An 18799-nucleotide genomic window follows, 5' to 3' on the forward strand; every position below is an offset into this window, starting at 1 on the left:
GGCAAAGTATCCTGTACTTGCATGTGTCTGGAACAAGGTTTTATGGATTTCTTTGCCAGCGCCAGCTCTTGTATTGGGATATAACAAATACCAGATGCACACGAGCAAAACCATTTCATCTTCAACGTGGGAGAATGTTTTGCAGGAAAGAACATCTGGTGGTTTGCAGTAACCTCAGACAGCTGCTGCAGTCACACTGCCTCAAAGTAAACTCAGATTCCTACATTAATTGGCATTCTCAACTCATAAGGAAGTTTCCATGGGCCTCACATTTAGATATCCACAAATGGCACTTCCTTTGATAAGTCTTTTGGAATTTTACATTGTTTATTTGAAATATAAAAATAATACTTTTTTTTCTTAACCCCATTTATACTTTTGTAATGAAACTCCCTAAGAAAAGAGAATGTTTCCTTTTCCTTTAGACACAAAGTTTACTGGACCTTGACAACAACACAACCCGACCTCCAAATCCAGCTGAACAAACCTACCACAGACAATGGAACGGCATAGCCCAGAATTTAATTGAACAAGAATAACCCTACTCAGTGATGACATCCAACATGAAGAGAACTCAACCAGATGCTCAGATCACAGCCGGCAGAAAAATTTGGGTTGTAAAAAGAAAGCACAGGGAGATTTCCTGCTCCTGTGGTAATTTTTAGGGAGTCACTGTTCACATCAGATTAACAGTTTGATCCTATGTTATGAGACTCTCCTTCCTGCAGAGCAAATGGCTAAACCAGAAACCAAYTTTGGATGCCACTAAGAAACAGAAAATTTCCATTTCAAGAATTTTGGTCTGATGTTTACCTTAATACAATGAAAGCACCACTACCTGCTAACTCACCAAATATTTTCATGTGAAGGTGAATCTCTTGTCTATGACATAAAATGAAATTACTTAAGATGGTTTTGACTAACCCAAACTATTGCATTGTTTCTGCCTTTAGGAAAAAGAATCACAACAAATACTTCTGTCACTAATGACACATCTTCTGAAACTAAAGGAACTGGAGATCAAGATAASCCTCATGTTGTGACAAACAGAAGAAAGCACAATTTTGTTGTTCAGTTCACATCTCAGCAACTGCTAAGCATTGTTACACAATGATTAAGAACAAAATACTTGTAAATAACTGTTCTAATTTAATAATGAAATGGAATCCAAATGAAAGTCACCAAAGAATTGTTGATTTTCTGGCACRATTTTAACTCCTGCCTTTCTTGCAGGTACAGCTATTGAAAGGTACATGTGACTGATGTATTTCAAACAGACAGAGAATTACCAGCCCCGCTTGCACAAAGACAGTTCCCTAAGAAAGCCTAGTTTTGAGTAATTCTGGAAATCTCTTGGAAAGTTTGTGTCTGGCTCTTGAAAAGAACAAGATAAGCTCCTGGCTGTGCTGTACACCTTTGGAAGGGACATTAGCTCCTTTTAGGAGGGAAAAACCAGAAAAACATAAAAGGAAAGGAGAGGGTGTCATAATATTTTACAACAGGATGCAGAGGATCTCCAAACACAGGAAGGGAGTGAGTAAAGCCCAGCAGGCCTGATCTTTCTCCTTCAATCATCATGATCCCCAACCCTATCAATCACACAGCGCAACGGCATCACAATGCCCAGCCCTCACTTTATGGCTTCCACTGCCCTGCACTGCACACTCCTCTCTGGGCAGGTCCCCTTTTATTTCAAGAGCAGAGCAGGAAATTCCACTTTTTTTTGCAGGAGCACTGCCTCCACCATTTTCTGGTCGCCTGGAGCAGTGTGTGCTATTGTGCTCAATATCAGGAAGAGTGTTTYGTTAAAAGAGAATTAATAATCCTGTAAACCTATAGCACACAGAATTTAAATTTAACCACCATTTCAATTTAGGCCAAGGTCCAATTACATTATTAAAAGTTAAATATTGCCCCTGTATTAAGTGTAGTCAAATTTTTCTTACAATGTTCCATTGAAAAGAATTCTGGYTCAGGATTTACAAACCAGCTGAGCTTGTGTCTCATCCTGCAAGACAAATATTAATACAGCTGAATTAGCTARGTCCAACATCTGACCCACCTGGGATTTTCCTTTCCTTTATTATTTGATGCTTTACCCTCAAATGTGCACATTCACCTCTTCCAAGAAAAGCAACAAATTAAGTCTCAATTAATAGTGAAGATGTAATTACAAGSATGTAGCTCTAGGCTAATGTACAGTAGCTATCCAGGCTCTGTAAAAACCGGGGGACCCAGAGGTAGGAAATGGGTGAAGTAGAGGTATTTCAGAAAATGAGCAGGTTTGCTGCCATCATTATGTGGATGTGCAAACTGAGGACAGGAAGCTTAAGTAAATTACTAACACAAGARTGTGACATAAACCCCAAAAGTTTATGCTTCTGGGAGAAAGGTGGAACTACAGAGCTTTCTCTAATTAGGATTTTCATCCTGTTTTAAAAACCTACATCTTTTACATCTGTATTTATTCAAAAGAAAASCAGTACCACTGAGAAATCCACCAAGCCCATCTAATGGCTTCATCTCTTACACTCCATTAGCAGATGGGATATATTATTAACATCCATTCACAGTAGACAGCAAAGCCATTAAACTTAATGTTACACAGGCAATATGAATAAACTATGACATTGTCTTAGAGTAGCTGAGGACTAATCCAAGTTCAGAGTAAACATTTTAATCACCATTTGTAAATATAAACAGTCACTGTCATTCATAAATTTTGATTTCATAAAAAGCAAAAAAATTACATTTTAACAACAGAAGATCTCAGAGTGGTGTTTCAATTGACTGCGCTACTGATTATTGTGAATTATTTAACAGGGTATTTGAAGAAAACCTTACTGGAAAAAAATGACTGAATTTTCATTTTCAATAGGGATTAAGATGATTGACTGCCTCAACCAGAGAAAGAAGCAGATTATTTATTTCTTGCAATTGATGAAAGTATTAAAAACTGAAAGACCCACAACTGTGGTTTTTAATGTCTTTTCATGGCAGTGTGTGGCAGGCAGGAAGAAAAATGTGTTTACTATCTTGTGTGATTGGTGTTCTCCCCTGACAAAAAGAATTTATTTCCTCCCAAGGTCTCCTTGCTCAGAAAGCCCCTCAAATCCACAAGATAACAGGATATCAAGATTCTCACCAGAGAAGCATCCCTATACACAGCAAACCCCTGCCCTGTCTCTCCTGTTGCACTGATTACATCTACAGAACAAGAAGGGTAAATGCCAAGCAGAAGAACTTCCTCTTTCCCTGCTTTGCTAAATTAAGTCCAAGCACTCAACTGAGCCTTAAACTAAGCTTTTGTTCACTGTCTGTTTAACAAGGGGAGGACATTGAAGTGGAAAATGTGACAGCCATTGATGCTGGTATTAAAAAGCATAGACCTGGTTGAAGGTTTGTTTTGTTTTTTTTAATAACCCAAATATATTTCAGAGACAGTAAGAGATAAAATTATTTCATCAAATTAAGTATCCACGTTTTTTCCCTAGGGATTTTCTACTTCTAGGCTTATTGATAACAAACTACAACTTGAGTAAAAGAACATAAARTTGTTTTTTTCAAAATGTATTGTGGCTCTTCAGTGATCAGAAAGAGCTTCTCAGAAAAGAATAAGCCACAGACAAGGTGGTGAAATGCAAAGTGCTGTCACCAGCCCTCACAGTGGAATCAGAAGGACTTGTCCTTCTGAGCTCAGTGAGACCCTAAAGCAAGGTCACAATTCCCAGGCTGATTTTTAGCACCCAAAAACTCCAAGCAGAACCTGCTTTTCAGGGGTACTGCTGTCAAAGCAGACAGGCAATTTCAACACAAGGATTTTATTCATTATACTCTGGTGTGGAAATGAAGGAGGAAAAAGCCCAGATGGATTTGGCAGAACCAGGAGCAACCATCCAGCTGTGTTTAGCGTATTGTTGGTATGACTCAACCTCTGCAAGAGGCTGCAGAGGGAGTGGAGCTCTATGGGATGACAATAGACAAAGTAGAAAGAACCAAATAAACTTTTTTCTTCACAAATTCTGGAAAACATACACAAGGGGGATATAAATTGAAGCAAAAAAAAAAACAAAAAACAAAAAACCATGAGAGTGAAACAGCAGGAAGAAAAAAAATTAAAGAGAAGAAGAACTAAACATTTAAAAGATTAAAAAACACAACCAGGAAAATAATTTAAAACTAACTAGGAATTTAGTGAAGATTGAAATAATAGCTACAAATTACAGTATCTTAAACTTGCATTTTGTAAGATGAGAGGACTCCAGAGAAAGCAAGAGACTTGTCACCACAAATTTTCAAAACTAAACAATATTTGTGAAAATGTACTAAAAAGCCACTTAATTTGTAGATTTAACACTGTTTTGTTCTGTAAAGCTCCAGATAAACAGATTCACTTCCAGAGATCTGTCTAAACAAACTCAAAGCTTCTCAGACATATTCAGAAGAGAARTCTAGTATTTGAACTGATTTAATTCACCCAGTAGGGAGCACAAACTGCAGGTATTTAAAAAGCAAGGTTAAGTGAGCCTTGCTTTCGTGTCTGCATGGAAACAGTGGGATCCATGGTGAGCTTTGCTGTGTTTGGAATGTCAATAATGATAGCAATCACTGCAAATCCTTCCTTCTTGTCTCAAACCACATTGAGGGACTGGGCAGCAACCAGCTGGATCATACAGGGCACAGTCAACAGCCTTTAGTGGATTCATKCTCATGTAGCCAACACAGAAACCACTGGATGCACTGGGTCTTCCCATGGAAAAGAACAGTTTAATCTCACACTTACCTTCCCTGTCAGAACAGAAGGAAATTCTGTATCAAACTTGTTGCTCAAGCCAAACCTTGAAAACAAAAGAGACAAACAAAATATATTCCACCTAACTTATTTTGTTTCCCTTAATAAAAAAAAGTAATATGATCTTTTACTTTAAACAGAAACCACTGTTAATTTCTTTTGCCCTTACATTTCATGAGCTTTTGATGTAAATTTATATAAGTTTATAATTTATGTAAGTTTATACCATTCAAAAAGTCATTTACAGACAGAAACACAACTTGGTGCCTTAATTCAGTACCTCCCAAAGTACAAAAATTCTTTTCAAGTTGGATGGCAGCAAGTGTCCATCTTTGATTTCATAAAAGAAATAACCTCCAGCTATAAATTCCCTTTAATTGCTGTTTTTCTTACACATGCAATTGTTTCACATGCAACAGATGAAATTTGTTTTAAGGATCCCATTCATCATCATCCTCTTAGAAATTTATAACCATATGGTTTTAAAAACTTGCTTTGGGCTGAGTGATGCAAAACATGTAAAGAGCCTACACAAAGAACAGTTTTACAACAACTACGGACTTCAAGAAAATAAAATTTTGGGTATGACTGTGCTCTTCACTGAAGTGTTTTGGGGTTTGAGTAAAAGGTTTTCATTATAACCAGTGAAAGCTACAGGGAGCTGCACTTGGCTTGCAAACTTGTTACCATTAATTTCAAAACTCCTGAACCTTTAAAATTTAGTAATTTAACAAAACACAGCAGCAGCTGGCCCTCAGCTACAATCTGTATGTTTGATGACAGTAAAGTTAAACCAAGTCAGCTCCTGACTATCTATGTTCAAAACAATCAAAATACCTGAAAGAATCACTGCCAAAAAGAGGAGCACAAATACATTTGGTRTTGTAGGAGTTATTTTAGAAATGAGCTTCGCTTTGAGTCTGACACCTACCATACTCCAAACTGGTCCCTTGTGCCAACACCAGTGCTGCTGAAATATCCCAGAATCGTGGAATGGTCTTACAGATCATCTGGTTCCAACCCCTTCCCCAGGTCATCACTGCCCATCATTGCATCACACATACACACTCACTGTGTAATAACCCAGATACCCAAAATTGGCAATGGAATTTGATCAGAAGTATCCAAAAAAGTAAAATCAACCTTAAAGAAGAGAGAGGTGGAACAGCAGAACTTGTGCTGTCTCTAGAAATCCAGTAATTGAAATGTTTGGCAATGACACTGGTGAAGTTCAATCCAGTTCTCCAATGAATAATTTAAGTCAGAACCTCTTGTAAAGAACACTAGTTGTTTAAAACATTACAAAAAAMCCCAAACACTAAAAACAACAAGATTTCAGGCAAGCACAAAGGTTACTAATACAGCACATTTCCATTCTCTTTGTAACCTGGCAAGTCAGCCTCCACATTTTGTACCTTTTCTTTTTAAGCTGAAATCTTCCAGGTTTTGTAATGTTATATATTTAGTTTCAAGGAAGCTTGGAGAGCAATGAAGCAGTCTTTTCAGTCTTAAAAAAAAGACTAAAATTATAAAGCACACACAAAGCTTGCTTTGAGGAGCACAGACTTATCTGTGCATTGCATCAGCAATGGAACAACCTCAAAGGATCACAAAGTAGGAGCAATCAGACACATCATAAAAGAACTACAAGAAAATTCAGGTAATGCTTGGAATTATTTACTCTGCCTGTATAACAGACCAATTCCACTAAATCATGCCAATGGTCCATCTTGGCCAGAACACTGACTCATACAGAGGCCAGGAGCAGATGCTTAGGAAACTGCAAAAGACATTTTAAAAAAGTAAACATGTACTCATTGTTCCCCAGGACCCTCCTCTGACCTTCAGMAATTCAGAGTTCAAACACTTACTAAGCTGCAGGTAGCACCTTTTATCTCAGTGATCACATGTACTCATTAAAATTCCCACTGCRTCCCCAATTTCCATGAAAAATGAGATAAATTAGTGCTTTCTGATTCAGAATTCTGATTCAGAATACAAGAACACAATATGTTTTGGGTTAAACTTCACAGCTAATGCCATGAAATGTATTGAAACCCCCAAATTTTTATGAGTTGCCAAAACATTCCCTTCAGTTTCAGCACATCCAAGAAACCTGAGTTACAGAAAGGCATTTCTCACACTGACACCTGTGAGTGGCTAAATAATGTAACTTAATCTTTTAACTATACTTTAAATACTGTGTTTAGTCAGAATCACTGATGGCCTTTAGCAGTTTTACCGAAGTGTCTCTAGAAGTTTTACAGACTATTCTGTGGTTATTTACCACAGAGTTTAGAAACATTAAAATCCTGTTAGATGAGGCTGGGAGGTGTCTCAAGAACCAAAAAAAAAAAAAATTGAAGAAGAATGTTATACAACTTTGCAAGCAACTTTGTGAAAATACTAAGTGTTATTAGAATCTTTAATGTAAAGAAGTTAAGATCTTAAGTCTTGATGAAGAGATAATTAATTTTATTAGACTTCCTATAACAGGCTAGTCATCTAGCATGAGCAATCCTATGAAATCTTCTAAAACTCAGTATATTTAAAAATCACTRTAACATCAATTCCAGTACCTGTCCTTTAACTCATTTAAAACATCAGCTGGTGKTGATTTATTTCTGGGCCACTTCTGTGAGTCCTCAGTGCAAGCTGCCCAAAGTGTAACATTTAGAAATTCAGATCAGTCACCCACATCCTTCGGTTGCACTTTTCTCACTGCATGACAAGTACCTCTAAAAGCCAGGCACTGTTTCCTATAGGCTGCAATAGAACTAGGATGACCTCACTTGCCAGTTCTGTCCCTCCTTCCCCGTTTTCATGGATGGCAGCAGGCAAGTCCCATCACCTCATTTTCCCCCATCTGTAGAGGGGGAGAACACAACTTGTCCTAGGGAGCTATAATAACAGAAATGCATAAATCCCTCAAAGAGTGAAAKGAACACCCTCAACCACTGGTTGCAAACCTCACTGCAACAGATACCACATGACRAAGTTCATTAGTTTACAAAGCAGGAGCTCAGGTTTTCTGTCCCCAGAACTGAAACAGGAAGATTTTGGAAACACCATCTCACATCTAGAAGAGAAATATTTACAGGTGCTTTGCCTTTTTCTTCCTTTCAACTTAAACCATACTTCATTCTCATTTCTCCCACTACTGTATTTATAGATAGTAATCAGCCTTATTCGACTGCACAAGTTAAACCTGTTTAGTGAAGCTCTCCAGCCTTCTCTGAGCACAGCACCTTTCTCCACTCGTAATCAAGGTTATGTTTAACCTCMGTGGAAGAGTGGAGCTCAGATCCCACACTGCTCTTTATGAGGTATCAGMTGAGCTTTGTCCAGCATTAGAGGGTAAAGATGACATTCCTCAAGAGCCCTGAGCTGAAATCTCCTTGAACATTTAATATTTCTTTTCTGARTTCAGAACATTTTCCTGTGAAGCCAACAGAACTACCCAAGAGAGTCTTTACCAATGGATGATGTTTTGGAAAATGAAGATTTTGGTTATGAGTGGAAGGCTGAAGTCATTTTTTAAATACGTGGAAGATGGAGTAATAGGAGATAATAATCAAATGTCATCACAACTAGCTCTTCCCTCCCTTCCCCAACTGATGACAGTAAGCATTTCATCAGCACCTGGACTGTGGGTCCCTGAGGCACTCCGACAGAAAACAGGACAGAATACCAAAAAGTAACTTCTAGCCAAAACTAGGAGGTTTGCAGACTTCAGCAGGAATCACAAGCTAGATGCTAATGGCAAAAATATGTTTAATGGCTATTTCATTACCTCATTACCATCCATCCACATAGACTTAATGATATGGAAAAATGACACCAGAAAAATAAAACCCTCTAACCAGGTTACAGTTTGTTTACTGCTCTGTTTTTGAAAGTTATTGCCTTTGCTCTGCTAGGCATATGACTCAGTCTTCACTACAAATGTCTGTGTGGAGATACTTGGATACACCAAGCACAGTCACACTGACTATGGCAGAAACAGCAAACAAGGTGTTTATAACTCATCAAAATGGAATTTCAGAAGAAAAGGCATTTACTAAGACCTAGTAATTTATCTGTGCTAAAATTCAAAAGCTTTCAAAAACAAGAATTTTTTCAAAGAATCCTGGACAAGATGAGTATAGATTTTTGCCAACCATTTTCATACACATCCCCTCTGACTGAAACAAATACACTTTACATGGACACTCTCAGCATGCACAGGGTAGAAGGGTTAGCAAAAGTAAAGTGGGAAAAGTAAGTTCCTGCTAAATACCCTCAGAAAACTCCTGGAATTTATATTTAGTACTGTTGGATACTGCAGAATAGTAACTCTTTCAGAGTGAGCAGCTCACTGACAAGGTSGTAAGAATAAATACTCTCATGCAAGAAACCGACACAAAGTTTGCATTTGCCAACCTAGGAGTTTTGTAAGAGAACTGTATATGAAAACCTGAAGCAGATGACCCTGAATTATCCCTTCTCTATACACTGAAAGTATCCAAGAAGGCCAGTGTCAGTTAAGGAACAGGAGACATGTGAATCAAAAATCCAAAGAAAACAATGGCTTCATAAAGATAACTGGTTTTCTTTTCTTCTTTTAAATAATGTCTGACTWGTCAGGACAGAAATTTCTATGAGCAGTGTTCCAGACAGGTTCAGAAAACAAACCCAGGTTTTCCTGGATGACGTCTCTCCCTTCAGTAACTGGAGCAGGCTGCTTCTGCAGCCAACTGATTTCAAAAGCAGCAGCATCTGTGTGATCAAAAAGTGACAGAGTTCCAACACACAAACTCTTTGGGAAGCAAAACACTTCCCATTTAATAGGTTAGGATTATGGACTCTAATGTCCAATATTTATTGGTTACATCCACTAACTGTTTTTATCAATATAAGGAGATTTTAAAATACATCATTAGCTGATAAAAGCTGCCTCCTATCATGCAGGTAGGTCCTGTTACAGGAAGAAAGCTGAGAGGGATGGGAGAAAGGGAAAATAAGTTGGATGGGGATTCAGCTCCGGTAGTTAGCATGTAGTTAGCTAAGAATTTCCACATCACTAGTAGGAGTGCTTTTTTTGGATGTAGACATCAGTGGCTCTTGGAGATGCTCCTGCCCATCCCAAAAAGATGCTGGAGCCAAGAAGGAATTGTAAGTAACATCACTAACACACAAAAAGCATCACAGAAAGTAAAGCAGATGAGCGTGTAATGTTTTCTCCAGCACTTAAAATCAGTTAACTCATAAGATGGGTACTTGGTATTCTGAGCATTTTGCTTGTGTTCCACCTTTCCTTTAGTGAGGCCAGAAGCTATTTGGGGTGAGGACACAAAGAAATTCCATCAGCACGAGCAAGTGCACTGCGGTGCAGCAGAGCAACTCCCCACTGGCACCAGCTCAACAAAACCCTGATCCAGACTGCCATGAGGACACAGGATCAAATCCAGCACTACTTCCCATGGGTGGGAGAGCCTTTCCCACCCAGTGCTTTTGCTGCAGGGAGTTAGATCACACTGCACCTATTCACTGAGAGAAATGTGCACTTTATGCAATCCAAAGAGAGAGCCAAAGCAACACAAGCTTGCTGGGTCTCTGCAATACATAAATTTCAATGCCTCTCTCCCTGCCACGAGAATTAATGTGACAACCAACAACTTGTTAAGAATGCACTTAGTTCTATTAATTCTCCAGCTTGCTGGAGCAGAAATACTAAGAAAATCCCTACGAGTAAACATTACATATAAGGAAACACAGCTTGCTCATCTTCTGTTCAACTGTTTAAATGAGCAGCAACATTCTGGCTCACGCTGTGTTCCAGTGATAAAAACACTCTATCTAAAGCGAACTCACAACTAAGTTTGGAGGAGATAAAGTACAGCACAAGCACAAGCCTCCTCTGCAGTGCAGTGTGGGGGCTCCCTGGCTCAGCTGTGGCACGGAAGGGTCACAGCGAGATGGTTTTAACAGGCTGTTCGTCCTCGCATCGCGTGGACTTTGCTTTCTATCTAACAAATTGTTTGGATACAGAGAAGCAATCAGAGAGGGCTGCCAGAGCTGCGCTGCAGCCTCTGCACCCGACAGCCAACTCCGGCTGTTCATTCACGACTGGGGGTTTCCTCGARCTACCGGAAAATGCCCACGTTAAAAGCACAGCTCCCCTCACAGAGCAGGTGAGGGGGGCGCAGGGCTGCGGCTCTCGGCCCCGGGGGGCGGGAGGCTGGGGCCGACAGGGCCGGGGCACGGTGCTCCCGCTGCCCTCACCCTCCCGGCGCTCCCGCCCGGCTCCTCCGCCCCGCCACACCAGCCCCTCACGCTGCCCCCGCTCCTTCCTTACACGGTGATGTGCCCGGCGCCCCGTACCGCTACGGGATCGGGCGCGTCGCGGGGCCGGGGCAGCTCCTGGCTCCGCACCACGGGCTCGGGCTCATCCTGCTCCTCCTCGTCCTCCTCCTCCAGCTCGTAGATCGTGTCGAAGTCCGCCATATTGGGCAGCAGGACGCTCATCGCCGGCCCTCCCGCCGCGCCTGCGCAGAGCGTGAGGGGGCGGGGCCGCGGCGCGGCCATGGCGGCGGGAGGCGTGAGGGCGGCGCGCAGTCGCAGCGCGGGCCGGCCGGGCAGCGGGAGCGTTGAGGGGAGCGCTGCCTCCTCTGGAGCTGCACCGTGCGGGGCACAGCCCCGGGCTGCTCGCGCTCCGGGGAGCCGGTGCTCCCCGCCGAGGGGGCGGACAGCGGGTTGCGGCCGGTGTTGGTGACCGGCGGTGCTCGCCGCCGCTCCCGGCGGCGGGTAACGAGCCGGCACGGGCAGCTGCTGAGAGAAGTTACCGTTGGTAGTTACAGCGGAGCCGAAATAACCTTGTTGAACTCTTGTGTTCAGAGACTCCCTCATAAGATTTCCGTGTACAAGGAACCTGAATATGTCTACTGTCGTTAGCATTTATAACTCCCGCGACCTCCCTTCCCTCCGCCCCGCCTCAGGTGCGCTAGGGTCACGAACCGGCGCGAGCGGCTCCTCCGGAGCGTTTTAATTTGCTAGTTACAGGGAAGCCGGAAAAAAAAAAAAAAACCAAAAAAACAAACAAACCCTTACTGGATTTTAATTTGCTTTCAAAAAAAAAATAATCTCTAAACCTTCGGGACTACAAGGTCCTACAAGGCACCCGAGTATCTGCACTATATTTATAATTACATTTATAATTACCCTCCCTCAGGTGCGCGCGCGCCTCTTCCCGCCCCCGAGAGGGCGCCGCGAGCCGGTGTGAGGGAGTCCTGAGGGAAGGAAGGACTTTTTTAGTCCTTTTCCCTTTTTTTCAGTCTTTTTTTTTCCAGGTGTGTTTCTGTGGTGGTTTTAATAAAAATAGCCGGGTAGCGCTTTCCACCCTTCCCCTCTCGTTTTTGTGTGTTGTGTCGCTCCCCGGGGTGGCTGAGGTGAAGATAAGGGACTGTGGAGGCTGTGAAGTTTTCCCGGAGCTTTGAGGTGATTGTCTGGGTTTTGTGGGTGGGTTTGAAAAGTGAGTTATGTGCAGAGTAATGGGGTGGTAAGAGGGAAGAATATAGGACTAGCAAAATTGGGGGAAAAAGTYATCTCAGAATACTTCAGGGGAATCCCTCTGCCAGCACACAGGTGTAAGCTATTGTTGCGGTAATAAGCGCTTAATTACTGACTTACTGCAAATAGCAAATATAAAAAAAAAATTGGTGTTTGTAATTGCAATAGTGGAATGAAAAATGAAATTATGAGGGGTTTGTTTGTCTTCTTTAGTATTAGTGTAGCTCCTATTAAGGTTTGGCTTTGGTATGTATCCAAATCAGATTTCCTAACCTGTAGGTGCTGTAAGGAAGGAGCTCACCTCGTCCTATACGAGGAAAAAATGGGTCTCCATCCCTAAGTGTTGTTTCTAAGAAAATACTTTCCTCATAAATCATCTTTACTGTTTTTCAGGAGTTTCTAGACTGCAGCAAAATGCAGATGCCATGACAGTGAAAATTTTTGTTGCCTCTGAAAGTAACATTGTATGAGTTTTATCAGTGCTGCGTGCTCTTACTACAGCGCATTATCCATCTTATGTGGACCTGCAGGTAAATCACACTGTAATCTAGAGAAAAAAAAATTGAGACAAGTTGTCATAAAATGCTGTTATGTGTTCTATGTTCTCTGATTTTTAACAAAATACTTTTTCTTGTTTAGTGTTAAATGTCAGTAAATTGCAGAGAAAGTAATTGACCAAATATTGAAAATATCTCCTATTTAGAAATGTGACAAAACAAAGAAAATTATACTTAAGGATCTGATACTTTTTCCACTCGTCTTCATCTTTATATAGATTATTGCCATTCATAACTCATGGAAAGAAAGTTTTGAGACCACTGAAATAAAGTTATATATGGGGCTATTAATAAAACACTGGTCTTTATTTTACTCTCAGTTAAATTCTTGATGTCTGCTTTAACTGGTGTGAAAGCCAAAAAGGTAAGTCTTGTAACTGAGAACATTGGAAGAAATTACAATTCTGATGCTGTGCATTTACATTATAGGCTTTAATATTTCACTGAGATTGTCTTGGTTCGTAGCAGCTTTGGTGAATTGTCCATGGGAATGGTCATAGAACCATAGAATGGTCTGGATTGAAAAGACCTTAAAGCTCATCTCCTTATACCCCCTGCCATGGGCAGGGTTTTTTTTTGAAAGAATGGTAGCTTTATGAGATAATTGGTATCTTTTCCCATGTTTAGCTGCTATTGATTATGGTATTTCTTATTTATCACCGCCATTTAATCTGGACCATGGCTTTACCGTCCTCCCATTAAYGGAATTGAGTGTACCAGCAGCAGGAATTTCTTGGCATTGAAAGAAATACAGAAGATTTCTTGACCACTTATAACAGCATCTCTATAATCTGAGGAGTTGAGAGGTCCTGCCCCTGTCTGCTGAAGGATGTGTGGATTTGTTTGTTTCTATAAAACTAAAATGATATTGCTGGTGATTCCATTGATAGGAAGTAGTTTTCCATAAAAATGTCTCACTGCTGAAATAATGCTGTTTTTAGAGATGAAGGATAACTTAGTGACAAGTTAAATGATAGAAAAGATAATGATAAAGACAGCCCTCATAATTGGAAGAGGTTGCTAATGAAATCAAAGAGCCAGAAGTGCTGTTCAACATGGTAGTAAATGTGTTGGGATAGGAAGTGAGGAAGTTTCAGATGTCTCACAGTCTTTTGGCAAAACTGGCTCCATGCTGGATGAGCAAAGGATTTAAATCTATTTCAGTGCTATCTGACAAGGTGTCCTCATTGCTTTGGAAGAAAGGTAAACCTTGGGAACAGACTGTCCTAGGTGGCTAAGGAGCAGTCCCCAGCCTTCTCATRTGAATAAATGAGAACAAAAGAGGCAACTTGTGAGGTTTAGTCTGGGATTTCCCATGGCCGTGACAGTGTGCCYTCCTGGCATGATCCAGCTTTCACTGGGATAAGCACTTCTGCAATGACTTGGGATCTGGATCAAGCCCTTTAGGAAGATTTGTGTTCAATTGTTTTAGAGCACTTAGGATCCCCCTTGAATATTGTAAAGCCAAGCCWACTTCCTATTCCTTGCATGTGTTCAGCATTGCTCCCATGAAAATGTCTTGTAAATTTTACGAGGATGAAAGAGCAAGGGACAAGCAGAATGTGTGCTAGAAAGTGAAATCAACCCCAAGTACTTGTCTGCAAGGATATACAGGTGTCACATTAGATATGACAACAGTGACACTCGGGTTGTTAGGGCAAGGTGTGGCAAACAGGAACACATCCACCACAGTCTCATRTTTAATTAAAAAACCTCTAATGCAACCTGTGTTTGGATTTAATAAACWAGCTAATGTTACAGACATTTAAATGGACATTGTGCCAGAAGGACGCATGATGGCATTCAGGCATTAGATGCTGAAGCAGGTGGTGCAATAATTTGCTGAACTGAGTGTAAAATGTAGCATAACTTACTGTGTGACTTCTTTATAATGAGTGTCCGATGTATTAACAAACCAAGAAAGGAAGTATTTTAATTGCAAAAGGTACTTTGCTATACCAGCTTCATATTTAACATCTTGTGCTTTTAAATAATAGATTGAAGTCAAAATTCAGCTGAGGTTTTAGTAGACTTTTCAAAAAATCTGTGTATGTGTACTCTCCTATAGGAGCAATTACTATCTGGGTAAAAATAGACTATTTCAGAAAAAACACCTTTTGTGTCCCATGTGTGTATTTAAAGACTGTTTAGTATTGGGTTTGAGAGGTAAGTACTACAGGGAATTTTTTCAGCGTGATTTATCAGACTTTATGGCTTCACAGGAAGAAATGTTTAGAAGCTTCACTTTCAGTACTTCTTTAGGATGCTGTTTATTYGATGAAACTATTATGCCATAAAAATGTAAAGATTTGTGGAGGGATGGTGGTCTCTGGCAAAGTTTATCCACAAAAATCACTCCCTTTTTTGGAATCAGAAGTGTTATATAGAGCATGAAACCCAGAGAGCAGAAAAAAACAGGAGTTAAACCAAAGCCCAGTATTAAATAAAAGCAGTGTTGGAAGAACATGGAAAGTGAATGCTAATGCGGGCCTGAGAGATTCTGAGACCTCTTCCAATGTTTGTTCAATACAAATCACCACTAAATAGGCATTTTTGAGGAGGAAGCATGTACAACAAGTGATGTCAGTTTGGCTCTCAGAATTCTCTCATTTCAGACATGTATGATTCAGCAAAGGAGAAGGTTGCTGGATAATAGGAACACACTCTTGGAGTCTGGAGACTGTATTTTAAGTCTGGTGGACAAACCCTCATTCTTGATCAACTAATATGAACTCTTTTCCCAGGCTGATATGCATCTCACTGCAAGTTCCCATTATTTTGTTCAGAAATAGAAGTGTCGGAACTCATTAGCAAATGTGGGTATGTTCATTTGGTGAAGAAAGAGTCATGTGAGAAGTTTCATGAAACTGGGTTTGTGATACAAATAGTTTGTAACGTCTATAAGGGTTTTWGCTTTGTGCAGGGTTCTGTGGCTCTGTGCTGCTTTTACTGAAAATGCCTSATGTAGATTTTCAAAAACAATCTAAGTTTCAAGAGGTGGGCAAGTTTCTGATCCAGAGCTTTTTTTCAGCAGTCTACTACAAACAGCCAATTAGGGTTTAAATCATGCTGTCTTTGTAAACTGCTATTTAAAATACCTTATAATGATGTACTTCCCCATTTCTAGTCTCAACTATCTGTAACTAAGGGTACATCTGTTATTTTCTTTGTTTTCTCCCACAGATCAATATTTAGAAGTTAATCAATAAAGCCAAATCACTGTGGGGCTACACTGAGTGTCAGCAGGAGCAGTTTGTGCCAAAGAGTTCCTTCTTGATTAAGTATTTATGGATATTGGGACTGAGGATGGCAGTTGTTCCAAAGTTTTGGCACCTCTCAGTATTCTCATAAGAATCGAGATGATTCAGATAAATGTCAGAAGGGATTTGCTGGCTGCTGGATTAGACAATTGTGTGATGCAGAGTTTTCTTTTGATACCAGCCTGGTGTTAAAGGAGCTCACTACCCTGTGAACTCAAGCCACCAATCAATCAGTGGAACTCAAACAGTGTGATGGTTTTCTATTTGCATACAGGGAAAAACACAGGAAACTTGGAGACCTTGGGGAAGAGACCCACTGGGTACAAAGGATGGCATTTGATTTAATATTTTAATTGCTTAACAGTGCTAAGTCCCTGGAGAAGTCTTCAAAGGACGTAAGATAACTATTAAAAAATATTATTTGTAGCCTTTTGTGTTTCACCCATGTAAATACAAAAATGAAATWCAGAGGCTGATCACATCTTCTGAAGTTTCTCCTTCACAGAAGCAAWGCTGAAGAGTCAAACACAGGTGCCCAGAAAATAATGGCACTGCAAGGACCTTGACTGTGCCACCTCCAGCCAAGTGCATATCCTGATCCTTGAGTTCCCGTACTGATAGAACATGACTATGGATGGGCTCCTGTCAGGCTGTCCTGGAGTCTAATGGGCCATTAAAAACTGCCAGCATCAACTGCTCAATTTGTATTTTGGTTTGGATGGTGTTTTCTGGCTCATGGAATAGTCTGCAGTCTGATACAAAGTGTCCAGGGCTGTCAGAGGCAGAGTAAGAATTTTTTTTCAGCTACTTGTGATTTTCCCCCTCTCTCTGGCTTACCAGCCTCCTGAGCTGGTATTCTGACTGTTCAGTTAATCATCTCTGATGGAGTTTACGAAAAAATATCCTGATTAGTTKAAAAGAGTTCCATAATTTCTTTCCTTAGATTATTTTGAGAAACAGCTGTGCTGCTGTGCTTAGATTGAAAGGGATGTTATGATCCATATTGGGGGTTGTTATAACTTCTTACTTGATGTAACTGTAGTCAGAGAAGATAATCTGATACGCTTTGCAGGCTTAAAGATCATTATCTAATGGATGAAAGAGACTCTTCCCTAAATATTTATTAACATATGCTTTGGATACATTTAAAATATATCTGATGGATAAAACTCRGGATAAAGGAAAACAATTTTTATTGACAAGACTGATGTTAAACATGCCATAGGAGGTGCTTTGTATCYAATTCCAACTCTAAAAAGATCTAAAATATGCTCATTTAGAATGATTCCTTTATGAACCGTGGTTGTTCTGAGTGCAGGCAATGACTTCTCTGGCTCCTCTGCCCAGTTTGTCAGAGCAGGGTGGTGTTTCCTGACTGCCTGGAGCTTGGTTAGAATCTGTAAGATGGTAATTTTGAATATGTTGAATGTAATATGAGCCTGGTAAATAACTGTTTTATTTTACTTTTGTCATAAATKAGAAGGGAAGAGAAAGCTGAAGCAATGCATTTCTAATAGACAAATAGTGTATTGTATTGTATAGTATAGCTGTACTTGCCATTCTTCCTTGTTGATACAAAAACTGGAGATCACAGAAAAAAATCTGAAAACTAGAAAATGTTTCCTCTCTCTCCATTTATGTGCCACTGCTAAGCCTCACAAAAGTCCTCACCTGGTTTCCATAGAAATGGCCCCTCTGATGATTTGAGGTAAAGGTCCTCTTCCCTTTTTTCTTGTATGTCTAAAGTATGAGTTTCCTGAGAGGTTATTTTATCTTCTACATCCTTCATGTACAGAAGGCCAACCCAGATAGAGGGGCAGGAGGAACTGGGGTAACTTCCTCTCCTAAGGAAAGGAAAAAATCTGGATTTGACTGAAAAGCAGAGCAGATCAGCATGTGTGTGTCACATGCTGAATCTGAACAGAATCTGAACAGAACCAGATCTGTGTGTGCACATACCATAACATGCTCTGTCTCCTAAAATGCCCATGTGATCCCACTGGAACATCAGTGAGTGGATTTAGGAGATCCTGAGTTAAAGCCATCCAGATGTATCTCAGTTCCTCATCGGGCTGAGTTTTATAACTATTTATACACACAAGATTTTCTGTTTACAATTTGTTTGCATTAGAATACACCCATTTCTCTGAACCATATGATAGGAGATGACTAGAAAATACATTGGGGAACCACCCACAAAATGTTTACAGTGAGTAAATTCTTAATCTGTGTTACAGGATTTCTTCCTAGTTTAGTTTGAGACATTTATGTCTACAAACATATCGTTCAGAATTTAGTTTGGAAGAGTGTTATTCTTGTAACTCCTAACARAATTGCTTTCATGGAGTTATTCCAACAGTTATTTTAAAACAAATGGGGAATAGTGAGGCATATCTTCAAATTTGTTATCTTGTGTTTTGAATCCAGATGATGAAAGCTTTGACAAGTTATGTCTGTGTTGTTCAGTGCATTATCAATGGTTATTGACACAAGGAAAAGCAGAATTTATTCTGCTGTTTCTGAGAGTAAGAGTTTGATGTTGCTGAAATAAGTGATGCATGATTTTTATAATGCTGTTTTCTGTTTGTTTTCTGCTTTTTTCCCTTTTTATTACCTTTGCTCCCCTGGACATTTTCAGGAAT

General features: G+C 40.1%; 1 protein-coding gene across 2 annotated transcripts in view; it reads right to left on the reverse strand.

Annotated features, from left to right (window-relative positions):
• The window catches only part of CHIC1 (cysteine rich hydrophobic domain 1), a 21993-nt gene extending 10681 nt beyond the window's left edge, over positions 1-11312 (reverse strand). For both annotated transcript variants that reach the window (XM_057370156.1, XM_057370155.1), the window contains exons 1-2: positions 11130-11312; positions 4784-4838 (exon numbers count right to left, since the gene is read on the reverse strand). In XM_057370156.1, the coding sequence (XP_057226139.1) occupies positions 4784-4838; positions 11130-11299 (225 nt within the window). In that variant the 5' untranslated portion in view covers positions 11300-11312. The remainder of the gene's footprint in view (positions 1-4783; positions 4839-11129) is intronic.
• Between the last annotated feature and the right edge of the window lie 7487 nt (positions 11313-18799).

Source organism: Malurus melanocephalus, unplaced genomic scaffold, assembly GCF_030028575.1.
Source record: "Malurus melanocephalus ecotype Western Australia unplaced genomic scaffold, MMel_1.1 scaffold_120, whole genome shotgun sequence".
NCBI lineage: Eukaryota > Metazoa > Chordata > Aves > Passeriformes > Maluridae > Malurus > Malurus melanocephalus.